Genomic DNA, 22964 nt, shown 5'->3' with positions numbered 1-22964 from the left:
CACTGCCCATGCCTCAAGACACACCATCCCTACAGTGAAGTATGGTGTTGGCAGCATCATGCTGTAGGGATGCTTCTCATCAGCAGGGATTGGGCATCTTGTTACAATTGAAGGAAGAATGGATGGAGCAAAATACAGGAAAATACTGCAAGAGAATCTGCTTCAGTCCGCTAAAAAACTGAAGCGTTGTAGGAAATTCACCTTTCAGCAGGACAATGATCCCAAGCACAAGGCCAAAGCAACACTGGAGTGGCTCAAGAAGAAAAAGGTGAATGTCCTACAGTGGCCCAGTAAAAGTCCTGATCTCAATCCCATTGAGAATCTGTGGCACTATTTGAAAATTGCGGTCCACAAGCGTCGTCCAACCAACCTGAACAACCTGGAGCAAATCTGCCAAGAAGAATGGGCCAAAATCACTCCGACACTGTGTGCAAAGCTGGTACATACTTACCCCAAAAGACTTAAAGCTGTTATTGCGCGGAAGGTGGCTCTACCAAATATTAATGTGTGGGGGTTGAATACTTATGCAAGCAAGATATTTCAGTTTTTTATTTTTCTTAAAAATATTTCCCAACATAAAACCAATGTAACCTTACAATAATTTTTTTTTTAGTTTAAGTGTTTTAAAAAAAAATATCGAACAGAACGAAATTTCAATGTACCATTTGTAATTCAGTAAAATGAGAGAATTGGGCCAGGGTCTGAATACTTTTGCAAGGCACTGTATATATATATATATATATATATATATATATATATATATATATATATATATATATATTATTTTTTTTTTTTATTTTTTTTTATTTCACATTAGAAAGCTGTTTCAGTTAATGGCGGCTTTGAAGGCGATGCTTGGTATTGCATCAAAGGGAGCTGTAATATATATTAATTTATAAACACACTTGTAATAAAAAAATTAAAAAAACAGATAAAGGGGGAAAATGCAGACTACATATGTATCTTATTATATATAAATAAAGCTGTGTGTTGTGTTGGTTAGTAATACATATTGTAGTAGCACAACATATGATTGTGTAGAAATGGGTAACTGAATTTTGGGAGTTGACCTGGGGCTGACTCACGGAGCACAGGTTGGGAATCACTGCACTAGGACATGGTGTGACTTTTCCTGAACTGGATCCTTAATGGAAATTACAGGGTCCTTCGGGGCTGACAGTTTGTTTCTTATTTTCCCTTTGTTGTTTCTCTTATCGCTGCATGGATGTAATTCAGTAAACTCCACCTTCCTACCAATCTCCCCCCTTTAAATGAGGGTGAGAGCTTGGTTAACCGAATCCTGCAGCTCGGGCCGCGAGGAACAAAATTTATTGGGTAGGATAAACATGTTTAGAAAAGACAAGCAAATTATATATATATATTATTTTCTATTGGCTATTTTTTTTTGGTCACTCCCATATATATATATTTTTTTTCTCTGAAGCTTTCAGTTGATTCCTGTCGCTGAAAGACAATCATGGTGGCTTGACTTCTCAAAGCTCTGCTAAGTCTTTCTCGCTTTATGGGCATGTGAGTCTCACCGCAAGCATTCTGCTTTCATGACTGCTTTACTTTTCTATACTTTCATATTTTAATCTCCCACGGCTGCATCAAACACATTATACTATGAAGTGGAAGAGTTTTTTTTTTTTTTTTTAATTATGGAGAAGGTATCTGCAGATTTGAAACACTGAACCACTGGAATAGGCTGATCCAGTATAATACCGCGATACTGAACAGTTCAGAATAGCAAACCATGTTTCAGATTAAATCTTTTTGGTCTGTGTAACCTCAATTAATTATTTTATACAGATATAGATCATTTACATCTGCATTGTATTATATATTTGTAATAAATCCATACAGTTTGATCATTTGTACTGCATAAAGTTTTGTGGAATAAGAAATTTGAGCGTGTGTAATTGAGTTCCATCTTTGGTACCTTCTCTGTATCATTTCTATTTATTTATATATTTATTTTTCTTTAAATTAAATGTCTTGTACTAAATTGTGAAATCACTCCGGTATTTAATGTTGGTGTAGACAGTATCATTCTGGTTTAACTACACAGATTGTGTCACACAATATTTTGTTAAGAGCCCCATATAACAGTGTTATTTGAAGTATTTAAAAAAATATAATAATAATTAACGATGAATTGGATTCCAGGCAAAATATATGAAGCACATTCTACCCTGTAAGAACATTAAACTTCTTCTGAATATAACTGGTTCTGTTGTATAACAGCTCTTGTTAATGTATAGTCGTCTTATTGGGCTTTGAGCGATTGTATATACATCTTTAACTCTATTTGTAAATGATGTTAGGTGAAATGTCCAAACTTGTGCAATACGTCCAGTTACAGCCTGTGTAGGAAAACAAGGATACTGTCTTGGTATTCTTCTTGAGAAGCTGCAGAGTCCACTTAAATAGTTTTTTCAAATTAAAAAATATATATCTATTTATATATAGATGCATATTTTATAAATTCTTCCCAATGTCTTAAGCTTTTTTCCCAACTGTATTTTTTTCAAAAATCATCAAATACAAGAGTTTACGTAGTGAGTGAGTGGTCAGCTAAACATGACAGCAAAGAGCCACAAACCATTCACACTGTATGTAACATACTTCACAGTTATCTCTATTTCCTGGTCTTGGGCAGTTATGCAGTTTGAGAATTACCGTTTATAATCTTAAAGGTCTATTGAGTATAGTTTTAAAATGAGTATTACTCCACAGAATGCTTTTCACTGCCCAATCTGATTGTTGTTTGATTTATCATTAGTTTTCTTTACTTTTAATTGCACCTGAAGGTACAAAAAGTCTAGGTCTGCACCCGTTTTTGATGGGCACAGTTAAGTATTTCCTTTGAGTGCATGGGGACTCCAATACCTGCATGAGCATGGAAGTTCAACAGTGTACCTTGAGAGATTTACCACTGAGTGGACAGTCGCATATGTTTGCAAAGAAGAGCTTCTATTTTTGTCATAGTGGGAAGCACTCTGTTGTATGAACCTGGAGATCTGGGATGAACCATTTAGTAGCTATATCTAAATGTTAAGGGTGCTGATGTAGAAAGTTACTTAGAAGTGTTTCAGGTTATGGGGAATTCGAGTTTAAAAAAAAAAAAAAAAAAGTTGAACTTAACAGTGGCGAATAGGGGTAGTTAAAAGGGTCCTGAAGCTTTTGCGGGGGTAATGACTTAATTTTAATCTCTTGTTAAGACATCAATATTTATCCCTCATCATTGTGTCTTTTTTTTTTCACATTGACTGAGGTGAAGACAATTTAACCTGCCCCATACTATTAATTCACTTCCTGTGCGACATGTACTTCCTGACCACATATACTGGAGAGTCCTTGAGAGCGTCAGGCTCAGGTGGAATATGAATACCGGCTGTCCAAGAAGTGAATGTATAGTATAGTTTGAGTGAAAACAAGGCCTGGAAAAGACTAATGAGAGCAGATAAATTGAAGTTAAAGCCCTTGATAAAATGAAAATTGATTTAAAACCTTTTATAGATGGTAACAAGAGATACTATTCATATTTATATAGAGCTATAGACTAATGCCACACAGGTGCATTGTGGGTGCCCGGTGCTGGTAAGGTTAACCATGTACTATAAGCCTAACACTCCCCAATCTCTTTCCTTCAGCTTTTTTTTTTTATTTTTTCAACCAAAAAGACTGTGTGTCTGTGTGATTTTCCTCTCTATGTCTATATAGTCATGCAAGTGTTTTAAGCTGTAAAAAGTTACCATTTTTTTTGTATTTGGGACGTGTCCATCTACATCCGATTGAATACCGCTATAGAACAAGGAGGAAACAAACCATAAGCAGCGCTGTATTTTATTATTGAATCCACCACCTCTGTTTCTTTTTTTTCTTGTTTAAGATAGGATTGTTAAAAGCGTGTATTTCTTCCAGCCCTGTGATAGTGGAAATCCCCCATTTTGGATCAATGCGAGGCAAAGAGAGAGAACTGATTATTCTTAGGAGTGAGAACGGAGAGACTTGGAAGGAGCACCAGTACGACTGCAAGTCAGAAGACTTGAATGAGGTCCTAAACGGAATGGATGAAGGTAGGTGTCCAGTATCACAGGAATGGGATGGGGTATTTTTAATTAGGACTTGTAAAACGCAGATTCCTTAGTTGATAGGCACAGCATATGCTTCGGTGGGTTATTTTTCACTAGATTCATGGAACAGTTAAGTTACAGAAGAGCCAAATTGCTCTTCCTGATTTTATAAATATATATGAGGGGTGATTGCTTTGCCTGAGGCATGTTCTTCTATTAGTTTGATAATATAGTAGTAACACAAGGGATTCTGCAGTGATTCAAACCATTTGCACAATGATAACACAGACATTTTTATATGCTGACATTTTATGCAATAACAACACTGGTAACACTATGTAACACATTTTTTGTTCCTGGGTAGTAAGTGTTATTTCCTAATTGCTTATGCCTCAAAAGTATAGAAAATGGCTATTATTCCCTACAAACTTTGCTTTTGTGACCAGGACAGTGATATTTCAAAATATCACTATTTCCAATGGGAAAACTGGCAAATGTGTGTCTTTTCGTTCACATAAAGTCAGAAAAAAAACAACACATGAATCCAAATTAACATGTATTTATACTAAAGTAATACAAAAATGACTACAGAAGATTTAGAAGTGAGTAGTTTTTTCGAGATTTACGATTATACTGTAAATACATTTGCCCGTTTTCCCATTGGAAATAGTGATATTTTGAAATATCACTGTCCTGGTCACAAAAGCAAAGTTTGTGGGGAGTAATAGCCATTTTCTATACCTTTGAGGCATAAGCAATTAGGAAATAACACTTACTACCCAGGAACAAAAAAAAAAATTGTTACACGGTGTAATCCATTGCTGTACAATGTTACAATATCACACAAGTCTGTCAGTACTATCAGTGCTACTGTAACAGGAACTCTGGGAATATCTGTACCAGAATCGAATCGATGATCATTTTAAGTAAGTTGTTTGTAACTTACCTATTCGTTATACAATAACTTAAGGTAGTCAGATGATAATCCTATTAACTGTATTGGAATTTATATTGGCATCTAGAAATACATCATCCTTATTTAGGAAGTCAATCTCTGACACTCCCACATGATGCAAAACAATAGTTTTGCTCAGTTAACAAGAGCTATATTTCAGACAAAATAACTGAATTTGACACAGGGAGTTCCTCCAAAAAAAAAGACGTTCTGCAAAGTTTCACATTGCACTGAGATCCAGGGTGGGAAGTGGTATGTTCACAGGTCTACTGTGATTAGTCAAGTTTGTGAAAAAAAAATGTTTGCCTTGCAGAACTTGACAGCTCGGATGACCTGGAGAAGAAACGCATTTGTCGAATCTTCACTAAGGATTTTCCCCAGTACTTTGCCGTGGTTTCTCGTATTAAACAGGAGAGCAATCAGCTGGGCCCTGAGGGGGGTGTCCTCCACAGCATGACTGTGCCAATGGTGCGAGCGTCTTTTCCAGAAGGGGCCTTGACCAAGAAAATCCGTGTTGGTCTTCAGGTAATGTGGTGCTGGCAGAGGGATCTCTCTTGACTAAAGCTTTGTAGAAGCATTGTTAAATAATACCCTCTGAATTACAATAATATCCCATTTTATGTGTATATCCATGCACTCATGGACACTGTATGCCACAGCTGCAGGGTTACTGCAATGGAGTTCAAACTAACAAGTTTAATCTAGTTAAGCACCCCAATCTCTGGTAAAATAAACCTGAATGAGACTTCCTCTTTAAATGTCAGGATACCTGAATAAGGCTTTCTTTGTTTCACAAGAAACATTGGCCCATTAAAAATCAATCTGGGATTATATTTCTTCATTATCATGGAGGAAATTGAACAGTCAAGAAGATGTGATGGGATGCCTTGGGTGGATTTCTTTAGATTGGGCTGTTACGGAGAGTCAGCTGCCAGGTTCCACGTCATGAGACTGATGCAAACCTATTACCTTCTGTGTAGTTCTCCTGAAGACTCTCAATATTACTTTGCAGGCTCAGCCAGCACCGGATGAAATTGTCAAAAAGGTTATTGGAAATAAAGCCACATTCAGCCCAATTGTAACCGTGGAACCCAGGAGGAGGAAGTTTCATAAACCCATCACCATGACAATTCCTGTGCCTCCTCCCTCTGGAGAAGGTGTAACCAATGGATACAAAGGAGACACCACTCCTTGTCTGAGACTCCTGTGCAGTATAACGGGTAAGGACAGCAAATATACTGTACTAAATTAATTGTTCTGTAATTATTGATATGTATTTTTTGTATACAGCTGTAAGTCGCCCTGGGAAATGGCATCTGCTTAGAAATTAATAATAATAATAATAATAATAATAATAATAATAATAATAATAATAATAATAATAATAATAATAATAATAATAATAATAAACTAGAGTTGCTAGCAACTATAAAGGCTTCCAAAGAAAACATGGTTCAATCATCACAATCGCTGATATAGCTTGCTACATTTCCTATATTTAGTTAATGGGCTACTTAAGTTGTATTATGTACAGAGCATAATTTTACGCTGAAGTTTAAGTGCACCTATCAGTGTTAGATACAGCTGACTTTGTCAATTTTGATAAAAATCTTGGAATTGTGGGTTAGTAGCCAATTTAAATGTTGTTTTGATACAAACAGTATTATACCTAGTCTGTAGTCTGGCTGAAGACAGAGACACAGAACTGTGACTGCAACTTTGAAAGAAACAAGGCTGACATTGTTTAAAGGTTACTCTTATAAACAATTACTGATACATGTCCTGCATAGAACAATAGTTTCACTGTTTATCTTTTTGGGTTGAAAACTGTGTAAAAATGTAACCTGGACAGAGCCTTTGAGATATAAATCTCAAATATCCCTTGCCTGCTTTGAAGCAAAGTTTTTTGTTAAGGTGCGTTCACCTGAACTCAGGAGCTGCTGTCCAGTTCTATTTACCTGCCATTAGTTATTGTAACATAGGCTAGATCAGCCAGAGTGTTTTTATAGAGGTAAGAGCCATTTCCATCCATGTGACCTGCTAGTTTTTTAGGTTTTTATTTTCTTTTAGCAATACATTGCTGTGCACTAGAGAGTGCTGCTGCTAACTAACTGATCTGATCTAGCCTACATTACATATATCTTTATGGCAGGCAACTAGAACTGAAGAGCAACTCCTGAACTTATAGTCAAAGCACGTTAACACAGACAAAGAACCAAACTCACACTTGAGACAGTTTGCTTTTAGAACATTTGCAGTTGTATTACCTTTAGCAGGAGCTCTATTTTGTAATTACATGAATTCTGGAGAGCGACCAGTGACGTAAAGGTAGTGTCTTTATTTACAAGGATCTGTTTCCCACCATTCTTCTACAGCACCCAGTCAGGGACACTAGTTTGATCTTTGTCTGCTGGATGGAAACTAATAGACATGATTTCAGATACTGCTCAACTTTGTCCAGATAGAAATCATCCATTTGATATAAAGAAAGGGATGACATTTCAGTACTTGTTTAGTAAATCTTTTTATGTTTGTTTTTGTTATCAGGGGGCACCTCACCAGCCCAGTGGGAGGATATCACTGGAACCACTCCACTGACGTTTGTTAACGAAAGCGTTTCTTTTACAACAAATGTTTCTGCCCGGTAAGGAAGCTGTATTAAAAACAATGTAGTGTCTTTCTGCTCTTAAATAGTGCCCAATGCAGTCGCCATCACTGCCCACAGTTTGTCTTTTAAACTGAGAAAATAAGTTAGGAAATTAATTCACAAGGCAGCTGCATTTAGTACATATTTTCAGACCAATATCATTCAGCAAAGACCTGGAATTGACCTTTTGAGCAATGTAGTATACAAATTTTGAGGTATTTAAATACAGTACATTTATATAGAAAGGAGAGTGTTTAGGGTTATTTCTTCCAAGGGGTGATTCCATGGCATGTCTCTTATATAAGGTTTAGGTTTTGTGTCTGGAAAGATTTAAATTCAATTTTATTTTTATTTTTGTCATATGCTTTCTGCCTTTACGCCAGTGTCCGTGCCAGAAACATCTGATATGATTTAATTTGTAGGTCTTGCTGTTGCTAGGCTACAGTGTGTTGTTGATATAAAGAAAGTTTGAACCATACAGTGTAAAACCGAAGGGAAAACAAGTATTTCTTGTTTTGTTTCTTGTAGATTTTGGCTCGCAGACTGCCACCAAGTCCCAGAAACTGTTGGGCTAGCGACGCAACTTTACAGAGAGTTAATCTGTGTTCCCTACATGGCCAAGTTTGTTGTATTTGCCAAAATGAATGATCCTGTAGAATCCCGCCTGCGATGCTTTTGCATGACGGACGACAAAGTGGACAAGACATTGGAACAGCAGGAGAACTTTGAAGAAGTTGCCAGAAGCAAAGACATTGAGGTGTGTTTATATAGAGCAAAAGTAGAGATTAATAACATGATACATTTTTTAACCAAACGTTTGTTCAAGATTGAATACAAGGGCTGGACAATTAGAAACACATGCCATAACAGTGTCAACGGAGATCTGATGCCTCTGTTGCCAGCTTTGGTGGTATTTGACATGAGAAGTCAGCAAGGTGCTTTAATACTAACCTACAGACCTGTGTAATTGAACCCTGTTCAGTAAAACCTGAGTTCTGTTCAACCACGTTATAGAAGCATGAATTGCACCATATCACAATACACAGAGCTTCCAGGTGCATATAGGCAGCATAAGTACATAAGAATGATATTATTGCTTATATCACTGTAAACTACACAAGCAGACAGGATATAAAAAAACCCTATATCAGCCCCTGTTCTGAACTTTCAGGGCTGTTTTAAAGAATGTTGTGTTAAGGACTGTTTTTTAAAGCCCATTTTGATTAATTAAATGAAGTTTGCCATTCATGAGGCAGCAGTGTGGTTCAGTGGGTTAAAATCCAGGGCTTGTAACCATGAAACAAATCCCACCTCTGCCACTGACTGACTCACTGTGTGACCCTGAGCAAGCCACTGAACCTCCTTGTGCTCCATCCTGCGGATGAGATGTTAAATCAGTGTCCTATTGTAAGTGACTCTGCATATAATGATTTGTGATGGTGGTCCACTATGAAATAAAGATATTATTATATTATTATTATTATTATTATTATTATTATTATTATTATTATTATGTTATTATTATGAAACTGTTTTAAAGAGGGTTTATTGGTTTATTCCATTTTTTCAATTAACTCTCTAAGCTCTGAGTATTCTTATGAACACTGTTCAAAACACATTCCTTAAAACAGTCCTGATGAACTTTAAACCCTGGGAGGTGTATTAGAGTTTCTCCTAGTTTGATTATGTAGGATGCACTGTGCTGACATTGTCTCCACTTCAGCTGGATTTGTAACAATGTAAAAGTGTCTGAAAACGCAAAAGTTAAGATAGTTTGAATATCCTCCAAATTGTATTTCTAGAACATACAGTTTATAACACATGCCTTTTGTTTGAATGAAGTGAATATAATGAAGGTCATATTGCAATTTGGCACAGTCTAAATAAAAAATGCCAGTGGGGTTTAACAAGCACAACCACATAATTATCTGCTAATGACTCGTCTCAAGATAAGTTGCTATAGTAAATATTTGGTAACCTGTCAAGGTTTTTGCCAAGCTGTACATATTCGAATAACAGATGTTTTCAAAGCACTTGATTTGTGGTTATTATACATTTTATTTAGTTATGATGAAAGCCCTATTTGAGTCAATTGGTGACTATACTGAGTTAATGAAATGCCACTTACCTGTATAGATAGCCCATTGTGATAGTAATATAACCTTGTTGTCAAACATTTGGTGCACCTTCTAAGTTTGTGTAAGTGCAAAATGGCTGAATGACTTTACTACTGTCCTGTACATTAATACATACATATAGTTTAATTCCTAGCCATATCATTAAAAGTGATTTTGAATGAGGCCATTCGTTTTAATGGGTGTTTAATTATATTTTTACAGGTTCTGGAAGGAAAACCAATCTACGTCGATTGCTATGGCAATCTGGCTCCTTTGACTAAAGCAGGACAACAGCTGGTGTTTAATTTTTATGCGTTCAAGGAGAACAGACTGCCTTTCTGCGTAAAGGTAAAGCAGGGGGGTGCATTGACTCAGTGTGGTTTCGGGTGTTCAAGCCATCGTTTCTCTGTCTGAATGCATTCTTACAGTAATTTAAATACTCGTTTTTATTTCAACATTTGTATTCATCACGGCTTGTCACAGCATGCACAATGTCTTCTTTTTGTCAGCCTCTTCAACCAGCAGTGCTCAGTTCAGAATCAGAGATAGTCATTGATATGACCATTGATATTTCTGTCGCTGTGTTAAAACATTCATCAAACATTCATCAAACATTTTGTGCATGATAATACTGTTAATATGAATAGAGGGAGTCAATGAATAGATAGCCTTTTTTAGATGTAGCAATGGTCTGTATCCTTTTGAAGAGCTCGTTAGAGATGCTATATTAACATTGATGCAGAAAGGCTGCTAACCCCCCCTACAACTAATTAGCATTACAGTTTTGATTAACTTAGTAGCTAAGATATGTCCCCGACTTGCATCCCCATTATTTACAATCCCCATGTAACCTATGCCATTTCAGAAACTGGATTGGATCAGCAAGTTTAATCTGAATATTTCCAATATTTAGAAAGGAACATCAGCAACTCTGTTTTATCCTATTTAAAAATTGGATGAAACTAATTTGTTTATGTTGTAATACAGTACCAGTGATTTGAAGACCCATATTGACCAGTTATGGATACTACTACTATTATTAATAATAATAATAATAATAATAATAATAATAATAAATAATAATAATGAATTATCCATATGTGAAATTATAGCCTTTAAAAATAAATAAGTAAATAAATATAACAGACAATCTGAATACCTTCCAAATTTTGGGGCATATGCAGAAATTCCATATACTGTTGCTTCATTGTGGAGTCCTTTTCTATTCTATGGGCACATGCTGCAATTGCACTTTTTTTGTTTTTGTCACAGTTCAGTTCAGTTTGACTCTGAAACATAACTCCTTGGTGTCTGCTACATGCTTTCATAATTTCACCTTCTGTGCACGGGAAAGCTGTAGGGACACAAGCTTGAAGCCAGATTCCCGCTTTGTCAGTCTGAGATATAATTAGACATTCCTGCAGCAGTATAAGGTCCTGTCCACACTCTGCCTTTAAACTGTATTAGTTGCTTTTAAACCGGCTTAAAAGTGCTGAATACAGTTCTGAATTAGATTGCGTATGGTAGTGCTGTTTGTCAGAAGTGCGTACGCTGTAATATGAACTACATTCCCTTGTGTTTTCAAGAAACAAAGCCATAATGTTCATGCTAAGAAGTGATGTCTTCCATGGGCATGGGCTCCATATTTACCAGGTTGTAAACTTAAAATACAGTGCATGGTGGGATAATGTCATATTCAGACCCACAGTTCATTGTTCTGCTAGGAACTGTAACCGGACTATGGGTTTGTACTCATTAAGCCTGACTAAACATGAAACAGTGCTTTAGTGGAGAGGCTTTGAGCTGGATTCATTTAAATGTTTTTGAGTGCGGTTCTCAGGATCAATTATGTATTGTGGACAAGGCCTAAGTTGTAAATGACACATTCAGGCTTATGGTAGCACATTAAGCCTTTATTCTTCTCAGAAAGTGCACTTTTATCTTTGTCAAATCCAAATTTCCACTCACAACTTTAAAAGATTTTTGATGTAACAGTTTGTAAGGTGATCAAGACCAACTTTACATAATCCCTGTGGAGTGGACATGACCCCTTGTTTTAATGGCAGTGCCATTTCTATAATAAGAAATGATAGCACAAAGTCAGCTACAATAGCATTAGCCTGTTGTTAGAATGGTACCACTGCAGTCACATTTGGTTTCACAGTGGTATAAACCATAATACCCATCACAGTGGTATCATATCAGCACTATAATGGAATGGTAAAAAAAAAATGTTTGTTACTTTTCTGTAAGTTACTATACCTTGATTATCTACTAGTCAGAACAATCCAAGCTTCCTGTCTACTAAACCCTTTCATTTTACTTTCTCAGGTACGAGACAGTAGTCAAGAGCCATGCGGGCGACTTTCTTTCCTAAAAGAGACGAAAATCACAAAAGGAGTACCCCAGGCAGCGGTCTGCAACTTAAATATTACACTGCCAGCCCACAAGAAGGTATGTTGAAATGTGATTTATCGAAGTCTCATCTCATACTGTACATTGTCTTGTCATCCCAGAAAAAGGAATTTAAAATAAGTCAGTTAAATACACTAGACTGCTTGAACGTGACTTTTATCTGTTTGTGGCGTCGGCTCCTGTTTTCTTGTTCCGTCTAAAGCATTTTCTTTCTTACTGGGTCTTTTGGTCCAGTAGCTCTTGCTTTGGCTGATGGTCCACAGGCTTACTGCACTGTATCGATTTGTTTTTATTATTTTTTTTAATTCCTGTATTTACTTTGCAATAAATGTTTGGTTCTTCTTTTTCTTTTGTTGCTGGCTGTGGGTTTGTTTAACAAGCTTGTACATTGCGTGCTTTCAACTTGGCCTTTTTCATATCCTGATACTTCTTTTCCCTGCTGTCCATTATGTTATGCCCTGTCTCTGCAATGCATCTTGGGGAACCAAAAGGAAATCGAGTCAGATCAAGATGATGAGGTAATTTGTAAATATTGCATTAATGGTTTGCTGTGTGGGTTTTCTTTTTTCTTTTTAAAGTGCGTACATACTAGGGATAATAGCTATGGCTTCTAAAATGAACTCTTTCGTACAACAACATCTTCATCTTCAACATGAAGTGCTTTATAATTTTGTTGTGGTTTATTCAGGTATCCACCACACTATAAATCTACTTCCTGTGTTTCCACATATAGAATCCTAGATTGTGGCTAAGAAGCTCAGGCTGGGTCCTAATATCTGCTGTACTGGAAGAAAGGGATTTTTAGTGTAGAGGCAGATTAAATGATCTTTACTCGAGTCAAAGGGAAAGGGAAATCGTAAGGGATTATGGTTATTACTTTCATAAAGTCAATAAGTTCTGTAACTTCTGTGTAATTTGAAATACAGGATTACTAGTCATTATGTATTCTGCCCCCTGCAGGTGAGATAAGGTTTCAAGCATTGTAACTGCTTGTGCATGGCTAACAACAGCCTGCTATTTATCCAAGTTACTTTGCAATAGATTTAATTCATTCCTAGGTTCAGAACAGGGGATTTTTTTTTTTTTTTTAAATAAAACTTGTTAAGTTATTAGCAGTAAGAAAAATTGCTTTTAGGTATTCTCTAATAAAAGTCTAGTATATGAACAAAAACACATTTAAAGGTTTGTAAATAAGAGCCCATTATTTCTATGCTTGAAAAATATTACATGGATAATGCCACCTGCCATCTAGTTTTCATCTTTTCATTCCCTGCACCTTAAAATTAGCATCATGCTTCTTCATCTGTCTAAATGTAAACAGTTAAATCTGCAAGTCCAAGGGGTTGACTTGATCTAGCTATTCACCACTGGGATAAGCATTGTATAGCACTGAGGAATCAACGACAGTAGGATTGCATCAATCACCTAACCGTGGTTATCCCAGGATTGCAACACATGGAAATTCCCTTTTACTGTAAAATGCTCAAGTAAAATAATTCAGGGTATATGTTGTTTCAATCACAACCTTATTTCTCCCTGGACAAGATTTATCAAGACCTTTACTCCAAAAACAGTAATTAAGTAGCTTAACTATGTTTCCTTAGAAGCTGCAGAAAAAGGTTACGTTAATTTAGAAATTACAAAATAAACTTTGTAAAACTCAAAGACAAGTGTTGAGTGGCCAGATTCCAGTGGCCAGTCTCCAGTCTTAATGACCAGTAATCACAGCTTGTAACATGCATTTAGGATTTATATCAGTTTATGGTTAATAAAAACCCTACATATTTTTCATTTTTATTGTTTTGCAGACTGAAAAACCAGAAAGACGTCATACCTTTGCATCTTTAGCCTTACGTAAGCGCTACAGCTATCTGGCTGAGCCTGGAATGAGTGAGTGTAAAATGTTAACCAACCATCACTAAGTGTTTACAATAAATGCCTGATATACTGTATGTTCTATGCATAAATATACCATCCATAATATGTAAGTTCACATGCCTGACATGGTATACTGCATGCTTTTCTGGGTTGTTGTTTTTTTAAGTTGCTGTGCTTGCACACTTTTTTTTAATGTTTCTGTTATCCCATTGGTGAAGGAATTGTCCTAAGTGCTAATGCAACATCCATAGCATATTTTACTTTGATGGAATTAACAACTGCATTAATAATAAAATACTAAAAGTCAAAGTAAAATTCATTTTTTGTTATTATATATTTTACCTTATGTTACAAAACTCCTTGCTCTTATTGGCTTTGTGATTGTGCAGCATTATTTTTATTTTATTTTATTTTACAAAAAATGCATGGAAGATTGAGATTTGCCTTTCTTCCTATTGCTTCAGTTTGCATATCAAATGCCTGTCACTAAGAGGTATTCGATCTTGCATGAAACAGCTAATATGGATTTAAAACCTAGTTATTTGAACCTGTGTTTTGCCATAATATACTTTGCTTTAATACAGGTACAGGGGTGTTTTTTTAGTTTTTTTTTTTTCTTTTGTCAGAACAACAAAATTAAAAACAATGATAAACCGGAAGCCAAGCATATAAAAGACACGTTCATAAAATGAGACCGTATGAGATATAGTAAAACAGCACATCAAAAGTCAATAGAGTAGAGTTTTGTTGTTGTTGTTGTTGTTGTTGTTGTTGTTGTTCTGAGCATTTGGGTTTTGTGTGTCTTCCCATTTTTCAGTTTTGTTTCTCATTGTTTTGCCCATTGCGTCACTTCTGGCTTTTTTGTTTTATTTTTACGCTGGACCGTGGATCACAAGGATCGTTGCTTTTAGTTTCTCTGTCCCATTTTATCTCATCATGTTTCCATTTCAAAAATCTCATGTAAATGTATTATTCTTCCTCTTTTGATGATACAAAGTTCACTGACCAACTTTTTTTTCTCTGGTCTCTCTGTTTTTCAATCATTTCTGTTGATTTTCTGTTGGATTTTAATTTGATTATAAAGAAACAGTTGACCGAAGTGCAGGAACAGCAAGAACACAGCCTGCTGCTTACGCTTACAAACCTGTCTTTTCAACACGATCTTACCAGGCATGGTCAACTGCTCCAATTACCGTACCTGGGCAAGCGAAATCTGGATTCACATCCTTATCCAGCTCCTCTTCAAACACTCCATCTGCTTCACCATTAAAGTCGGTCTGGTCTATTTCTTCAGCATCTCCAATCAAGTCCACATTCGGAGCTTCTACTGCATCTTCAGATATAGCATCTCCAATCAGGTCATTTAGATCAATTTCCTCACCAATAAAGACTGTAGCGCAGCAAGCCCAAGTTCAGATGTCTTCAACGTTAATATCTTCGCCTGGCAAATCCTCATTAGCGTCAGAAGCTGCCTCTGTAAAAGGACTTGCTGCTTCACTTTCTTCAAGGACTTCCCCAGTCTCTACAGCAGGGTCTTTACTAGAAAGATCCTCAATCACTATGACTCCTCCAGCTTCCCCTAAGTCCACACTTAACACGTATGCTTCAACATTGCCATTTAAATCAGTTGTGACTTCTGCAGCACCTATCACGTCTTCCACTATAAAGTCAATATCTGCCTTATCTTCAATTAAATCCACAGCAGATACTGCTGGTGTTTCTAAAGGAACGTCAGCTTCTTCACTGTCCTCTCCAGCCAAGTGTGCTGTAGCATCTACTGGAACAATGCTGCTTAACGGATCAGTTTCACCAATTAAATACCCATCATCCTCAGCAACTATTTTAATCTCTGGAGTTACTTGTAGTTTGCAAGAAAAGATACACGCAACAACACAAGCCGCAACCACAAGTGTCAGTGCTGCTATTAATGAAGTAGAAAAAACGTTTACTTCTGCCAATGCATCTGCTTATGCTCCTCTGAAATGCACATCCTCTTCCACTTCCTCAGCTTTCCAGTCTGCCAGAGCTCCTGCAACAAGTTCCTTATATGCCACTTTGCGATCAGCTTCTTCAGCAACAGCATCTGTAACATCTGCAACGATTACTGTACCGGTATATTCAGTTGTGAATGTTCTATCGGAACCCCAACTCAAAAAACCGCCAGAGACATCTGTTACAAAATCAGCAGCTGCACTATTGTCACCTATTAAGACATTGCCCACAGAGGCACGAACACAGGCCCAGTCTTCCTTTTCAAGGACTTTGTCCCCAATTAAATCCTCCTTATTCATTTCCACCACAGCACCTAAATCAACCACTGCATCCACTTTATCATCAAGTCAGGAAATACTGAAGGATGTCGCTGATATGAAGGAGGATTTGATAAGAATGACTGCTATACTGCAGACAGATTCCTCGACGGCCAGTAAAACTGTCCACCCTGACATGCCTAAGGAACCTAAAATGGAAGATGAGGAGCCATTTAGAATTGTTAAAAAGGTCAAGGAAGACCTTGTTAAAGTCAGCGAAATTCTCAAGAAGGATGTGACATTTGTTAATAATAAAGACTCCTCTAAAGAGAACTCTCCAGAAGACTGGGTTGAGTTTTCTAAAGATGAAATAGAGGAAGCCCAACAGAATGCCAGACAATTTCTTCCAAGCTATGAGACAGAAACCGCTCAAGCGAAAACCAAGTCCGTTTCTGATAAAGACTTTAACTTATCAAGGGTAGTTGATTATTTGACAAATGACCTTGGTGCTAGTTCTCTCTCAAAAATATCAGACATTAAATATAGATACGATGAAGTAAAGAAAGAAGGGGAAGAAAAGCAGAAACGTATTCTAAAACCTGCTATGGCTTTGCAAGAACACAAGCTTAAAATGCCACCCTCAAGTATGCGTTCTTCTGCTTCTGAGAAAGAATTATGCAAACTTGCAGATGCAATCTATGGAATAGATGCAATATTAGAGTCTCCTGATGACTTTTCGCAACACGACCAAGATAAGAGCCCGCTGTCTGACAGTGGCTTTGAAACCAGAAGTGAAAAGACCCCATCAGCACCACAAAGTGCCGAGAGCACTGGACCCAAACCATTATTTCAGGACGGGCCCATTCCCCCAGTTATTACAGAAACACGAACTGAGGTGGTCCGTGTTGTAAGAAGTTATGAGCACTCCTCCGATGAAACTCAGGAACCCCAAACAGAGGTAATGGGGCCATCGAAAACACCTTCTATATTTGCAGAATCTGAACAAAAGCAAATTGGATCTATAAAAGACAAAGTTAAGGCTTTTCAGATGAAACTTAATTCTGAGGAGGATGACCACAAATGTGTTGTAAGCAAGGGCATGTGTGTTAAAGAAGAGACTCATATTACAACCACCACCCGAATGGTTTACCATAAGCCCCCATGCAAAGAAAATACTTCTGAAAGGATTGAGGAAACCATGTCTGTCAGGGACATTATGAAAGCTTTTCAGTCAGGTAGAGACCCCTCCAAAGAGCTAGCTGGTCTATTCGAGCACAGGGCTGGTACTGAATCCTCCAATGGTGCTGAAACAGCACAGAGGTGTTCTGAAAAAGACACATCAGCAAAACCCAAGATTGAAAGACTAATCGAGGTTCATATTGAAAAGGGTAACAAGACCGAACCAACTGAAGTCATCATAAGGGAAACAAAAAAGCACCCTGAGAAAGAACGGTATGTTTATCAGAGAGACCTATTGCAAGGAGATCAAGGGTTAAAAGTGCTGACAGACAAACTAGATGCAGATGAAGAAGCCCAACAGGAAGAGGAGGAACTTACAGCAGAGGAATCTATTCCTTCCTATTTAGAATCATCCAGAGTAAACACTCCCATCTCCCAGGAAGAAGACAGTCGACCTAGTTCAGCACAGCTCATGTCTGACGATTCTTATAAAACATTAAAGCTATTAAGCCAACACTCCGTAGAATACCATGACGATGAGCTATCAGAGTTAAGGGGAGAGTCATACAGTTTTGCTGAAAAAATGCTTCTCTCTGAAAAGTTAGATATATCTCGTTCCGACACAGATGACTCTATGACTGACCAGACACATGCTCGTAGTTCTGAGTTGCAGGGAACTGAGAGGCAATACAGTGAAAAAATGCCCTCAGCTTCCAAGAAGGATTTCCTATTAAAGTCCTCAACACCAGAGAATGGAGCAGGGAAAATGACTATCCAAGATGACCAATACGACAAGCTCACAGTCTTGCACTGTACTGCAGAGCCAGGTAGTCCAAAGCATGCACTGTGGATGCATTTCACTGAAGATAGACTTGACAGAGGTAGAGAAAAACTCATATATGAAGACAGAGTAGACCGGACTGTTAAAGAAGCAGAAGAGAAGCTGACTGAGGTTTCTCAGTTTTTTCGTGACAAAACAGAGAAACTGAATGATGAGCTCCAGTCTCCAGAGAAGAAGTCAAAAAAGAGAGAAGCCAGAGAAACCAGGTCAGGCCCCAGCTCTACCACCAGTAGCCCTGAAAAGATGCAGCTTAATGATGCAGGAGCCAGTGAGGAGTGGGGTAAGGCCAGGCTAAGAGAGCAATCTGTGGGGAAATTGTTTGGCAGCAGCTCTGATGAAAGGAAATGCACTAGCTTGCCAAACAGCCCTGAAAGGAGAGTATTTTCACGGTTTGCAGAAGAGAAAAAGAAACAGGAGGCAGATAGTGTTTTGCAAAGCAAAGCAGGTGAGGCTTCCCAGCCTTTTCAACTCAAACAATCAAAAGTGAGCTCGGTAAGACTAAAATTTGAACCAGATCAGTTTCAGCAGCCGCATCAAGAAAAGGGTCCACAATTGGGTCAATCAAAACCCCCAGTGAAAAAGCTGCAGGAGAGCAAACTTCCAGTGTATCATGCACAGTATCATAAAAGTATGCCAAAATCAACAGATAACACAGATGAAAAGGCTACTCGAAATAAAGAAATAGACAATTCAAAAGAAACACCTGCCCCTGCCCAAGGTTGTGATGACTTTAAGTTAGACATTTCTTCTCCAGTTGCTCAGAAACTAACAAGAGAGAACCTGCCTCAGAAAACCATGTCTGAAACTACTTCTGTGAAACATACACAAGGTGTTAATGGCAAAGAACCTGATTCACAAACAAATGCAGATAGGGAAGAAAAGATTTTCAGGACCTGGGAAAGCCCTGGAAATTTGAACCGTAAGGCACAGAATGAAAAACTTACACATACCCTTGTACAGGATACATTAAAAGATAGCAGTGACAATGATAGTAGGGAACCTGAAAAACACCAAGTGGTTTCAGTCACAGAAAAAGTGAGACAATTTTCAAAAAACGGCTCTCCCATTAAGGAGGCTGTAGTAATGTCTCCTTCAAAAAAAATAAACTACACAGAACTTGTCATTCAGGAAGAAGATGACAACACCAGTATTTTAAAGAAAAAGACAGAATCAAGTCCATCACAGATCCCAGTTAGAATGTCGGAAAGCAATGGTAATCAAACCAAAAGACCAAAGCCAGAATCATTAATCAAGCCCTCAGACAGAAGTGGTTCACAAATACCAGCTCTAGTAAGAAACAGGTTTCAAACTAGCAATGAAAGGAGTCCATCTAAGGATGAGATAGAATCATCTGCAAGCAGATCTCCAGATTCTTTAGACTGTAGTCCCTGCTCGGTAGAATGCATAGAAAAAGTAGCTTGTTTAGTAACTGCAGAAAGCTTCAAAGAGATTAAGACTTTACCTGTTTATGTTAGTATTGCCCAGGTAGGAAAACAGTGTGAAAAGGAAACTACAAATGGGCAACTAAAAATAGTTAGTCAAGAGAGCAGGACTGCACAAGAGAGGGGGGGATTGTATACAGTAAAACAAAAACAGCCTCTGTCTCCTCAAGGCAGTCCAGAAGATGATACTTTAGAGCAAGTCTCTTTTTTGGACAGTTCTGGAAAGAGTCCCCTGACACCTGAAACACCTAGTTCTGAGGAGGTGAGCTATGATCTCACCTCCAGAACTCCTGATTCGCTGATAGGTTTTATACCAGGTAAACCTAGTCCTATTCCAGAAGTGTCTGAAGAATCAGAGGAGGAGGAGGCTCGCAAGGCTTTTTCATTTAAGGAATCTCCACCAGAAAGGGCCAAATCTTCTACCTCAGTGCCCACAAACGGAAGTAAGGATTGTGGAAAAACAACAAAAGATAAGAGAATTGCTTACATTGAGTTTCCTCCACCCCCTCCACTAGATTCGGAACCATCGGATGCAGAAAAGAAGGGGTCCCACCATTCTTCTGACACTGAGACAGAAATGATAGAAGTCAACCTCCAAGAAGAACATGACAAGCACCTTTTAGCTGAACCAGTTATAAGAGTTCAGCCACCATCTCCTCTACCTCCGGGAGCTGACGATAGTGACTCAAGTGATGATGAATCTGTCTTTCACCCAATTCCATTTAGGAAGTACACCTTCAAGATCAAGGAGGATGAAGAGGAGCACCGAGCTATAGGTAAAGCTAAGAAAATAGAGCAAAATGGAAACTATAAAGAATCTGATGCCAACAGGGGTGGGAAAGGAAATGATGTTGAGTGTGAACAAAATGGGAATGACCAATCGATAACCGACTGTTCAATTGCAACCACAGCAGAGTTTTCACATGACACAGATGCCACAGAAATTGACTCTCTGGATGACTATGACCTACAAGATGAAGATGATGGCTTGAGTGAGCGAGACCTGAAACCGGCAAAAGAGGGTAAAATAGATGTCTGGGCCTCAGAAGGGATGCTGAAGTCAAGTGACCGCTCCTTTAGCCAAAGTAAGCTTGAAGTCATTGAAGAAGAAGGTAAGGTAGCAAATGAGGATGACAAAAAATGGACAAAATGTTTTTCTTCGGACAAGAAATCTAAAGTTGCAACATACACCAATGGCCAGGATTTCACATTGGAAGGAAGGCCCCCTGAAAGACATGGCTTTGCTGATACCTACTTTAGTTACAAGTTGGAGGAAGAGTTTGCAACCCCATTTAAAACAGTTGCAACAAAAAGCCTAGATTTTGATCCATGGTTGAACAAAGTAGGTGTAGATGAAATCTTTGATGCTAGGATTAAAGATGATGATTCCAAGCCTTTTGGTTTAGCTGTCGAGGACAAGTCTCAAGTGACAACACCAGACTCAACCCCTGCCAGAACCCCAACCGATGAAAGTACTCCAACTAGTGAGCCTAATCCCTTCCCATTTCATGAAGGGAAGATGTTTGAGATGACTCGCAGTGGTGCAATTGACATGAGCAAGAGGGATTTTGTTGAAGAAAGGCTTCAGTTTTTTCAGATTGGTGAGCATACTTCTGAAGGGAAGTCAAAGGGGGACGAAGGGGATGGGGTTAAAACGACAGGTGTAGCCACTACACAACCACAGTCATGGGAAACAACTAAAGAAATAAAGGTAGAAGCCCCCATAAAAATGATAACAACTGAGGTTGTGCTTATCCAGACTAGCACTGAGAACCTGGACACATCGTCAGGCAGCCACATAGTGGAGAATTCCTCCTGTACTGTAACTACCTCTAAAGTTGATTCTAAATTACGTACTCCTATTAAAATGGGAATCACTGCTTCTATGACTATAAAAAAAGATGCTGGTTCTTCAGATGACTGTAATGCTGAGGCTGTTACACACGATTTTCACATCTTAGACAACACAGACTTAGAAACACATACATGTACTAAAACAGATTATAGTGAGGAAATAAAACAGCAACCAGAAAGGAAAGAGTTTCCGAAAGATAACTGTAACAATAACAACAACCTTGATTCATTCTTTTTTTTTGCAAACTTCAACCAGTTTGACAGTGTAGTGTTTAATTTGCAATCCACACCTGAGCCTTCAGTGTTAAACATTAATCTTGGAGAAAGCTTGCTTGGTAGGGAGTCAGGGAAAATAAAGGACAGCAGTGACCAATGTGAACATAGAGAGCAACACACACCAGAATTGAAACAGTCCAAATCAAGGCTACCAGTCAAGGCCTCTCACTCCCAAAATACAATGAAGCATAGGTTGAAACAGCCAGCCAAGACCAATGCAAGAAAAAGAGTAGACACCAGTGCTTGTCTGGAACCCAGATCTAGAATCCCAATCAAAGATATTACTAGGAGTAACATGAGCACTCCTATAACAGTCCAGATTGTATCCAGACCAGCCAAGACAGAGAAAGAAAAAGCTAGGCAGTTACCTTCCAGGCTGCCAGTTAAAGACAGAACTAGCTGCAGTGCCAGCACAGTTATTGAAACAAGTAGAGATCAGCTGAGTGAGGTGTGTAAGCGTTCAATTGAATATTTTAAGGAAATTAGTGGTGAGACATTAAAACTTGTGGACCGTCTTTCTGATGAAGAGAAAAAGATGCAGTCAGAAATGTCTGATGATGAAGACAGCACGTCAAGAAGCACGGCATTGTCAGAAGCTGCTCAAGTATGCCAACCCTCCATTCCCACGAGGTCTGCTAGAGACTTGAAAACTGAGGCAGCGCCTATAAAATCAAAGGTTCAAAAGGCCGACAGTGAGAGAAGGAGAAGTAGGAGGACGGGTGGAAATGAAGGCAGTCAGGGTTCTGGGCCTCACGTGGCTCACACCGTGGAGATCAAGCCTAGTTTGTAAAATTTTAAACTTGTTAATCTTAGTGCATGAACCGTTGTGATTGCCTGTGCCGTGACTTAACTGTAGCTGTCATTCTGTCATTGTCATTTGTGTGTGCTGTCCTATAAGGTTCTACAAAGTAGTCAGTTACCTCAGCATGCTGGGTGAGTGGTGCACCAAAATAAAAGCCAACATTGAAATCTCCTGTGCAGTGCTACTGAGTCTGTGTCTCAGCTCAGAGAGTGCAGTTATGACTCTTGAGT

General features: G+C 38.1%; 1 protein-coding gene across 28 annotated transcripts in view; it reads left to right on the top strand.

The window, feature by feature from the left end:
* The window catches only part of LOC121325789 (ankyrin-3-like), a 188079-nt gene that overhangs the window by 149315 nt on the left and 15800 nt on the right, over positions 1-22964 (top strand). For 19 of the 28 annotated variants that reach the window (XM_041268812.1, XM_041268806.1, XM_041268805.1 and 16 more), the window contains 10 exons: positions 3928-4082; positions 5348-5559; positions 6047-6254; positions 7582-7678; positions 8210-8438; positions 10021-10146; positions 12130-12252; positions 12705-12731; positions 14022-14103; positions 15176-22714. In XM_041268812.1, the coding sequence (XP_041124746.1) occupies positions 3928-4082; positions 5348-5559; positions 6047-6254; positions 7582-7678; positions 8210-8438; positions 10021-10146; positions 12130-12252; positions 12705-12731; positions 14022-14103; positions 15176-22714 (8798 nt within the window). The remainder of the gene's footprint in view (positions 1-3927; positions 4083-5347; positions 5560-6046; positions 6255-7581; positions 7679-8209; positions 8439-10020; positions 10147-12129; positions 12253-12704; positions 12732-14021; positions 14104-15175; positions 22715-22964) is intronic. The other 9 variants (XM_041268825.1, XM_041268824.1, XM_041268823.1 and 6 more) reach the window with 4 other exon arrangements.

The sequence above is a fragment of the Polyodon spathula genome, chromosome 13 (genome assembly GCF_017654505.1).
Source record: "Polyodon spathula isolate WHYD16114869_AA chromosome 13, ASM1765450v1, whole genome shotgun sequence".
NCBI lineage: Eukaryota > Metazoa > Chordata > Actinopteri > Acipenseriformes > Polyodontidae > Polyodon > Polyodon spathula.
This window is presented reverse-complemented; position numbering and strand designations above follow the sequence as displayed.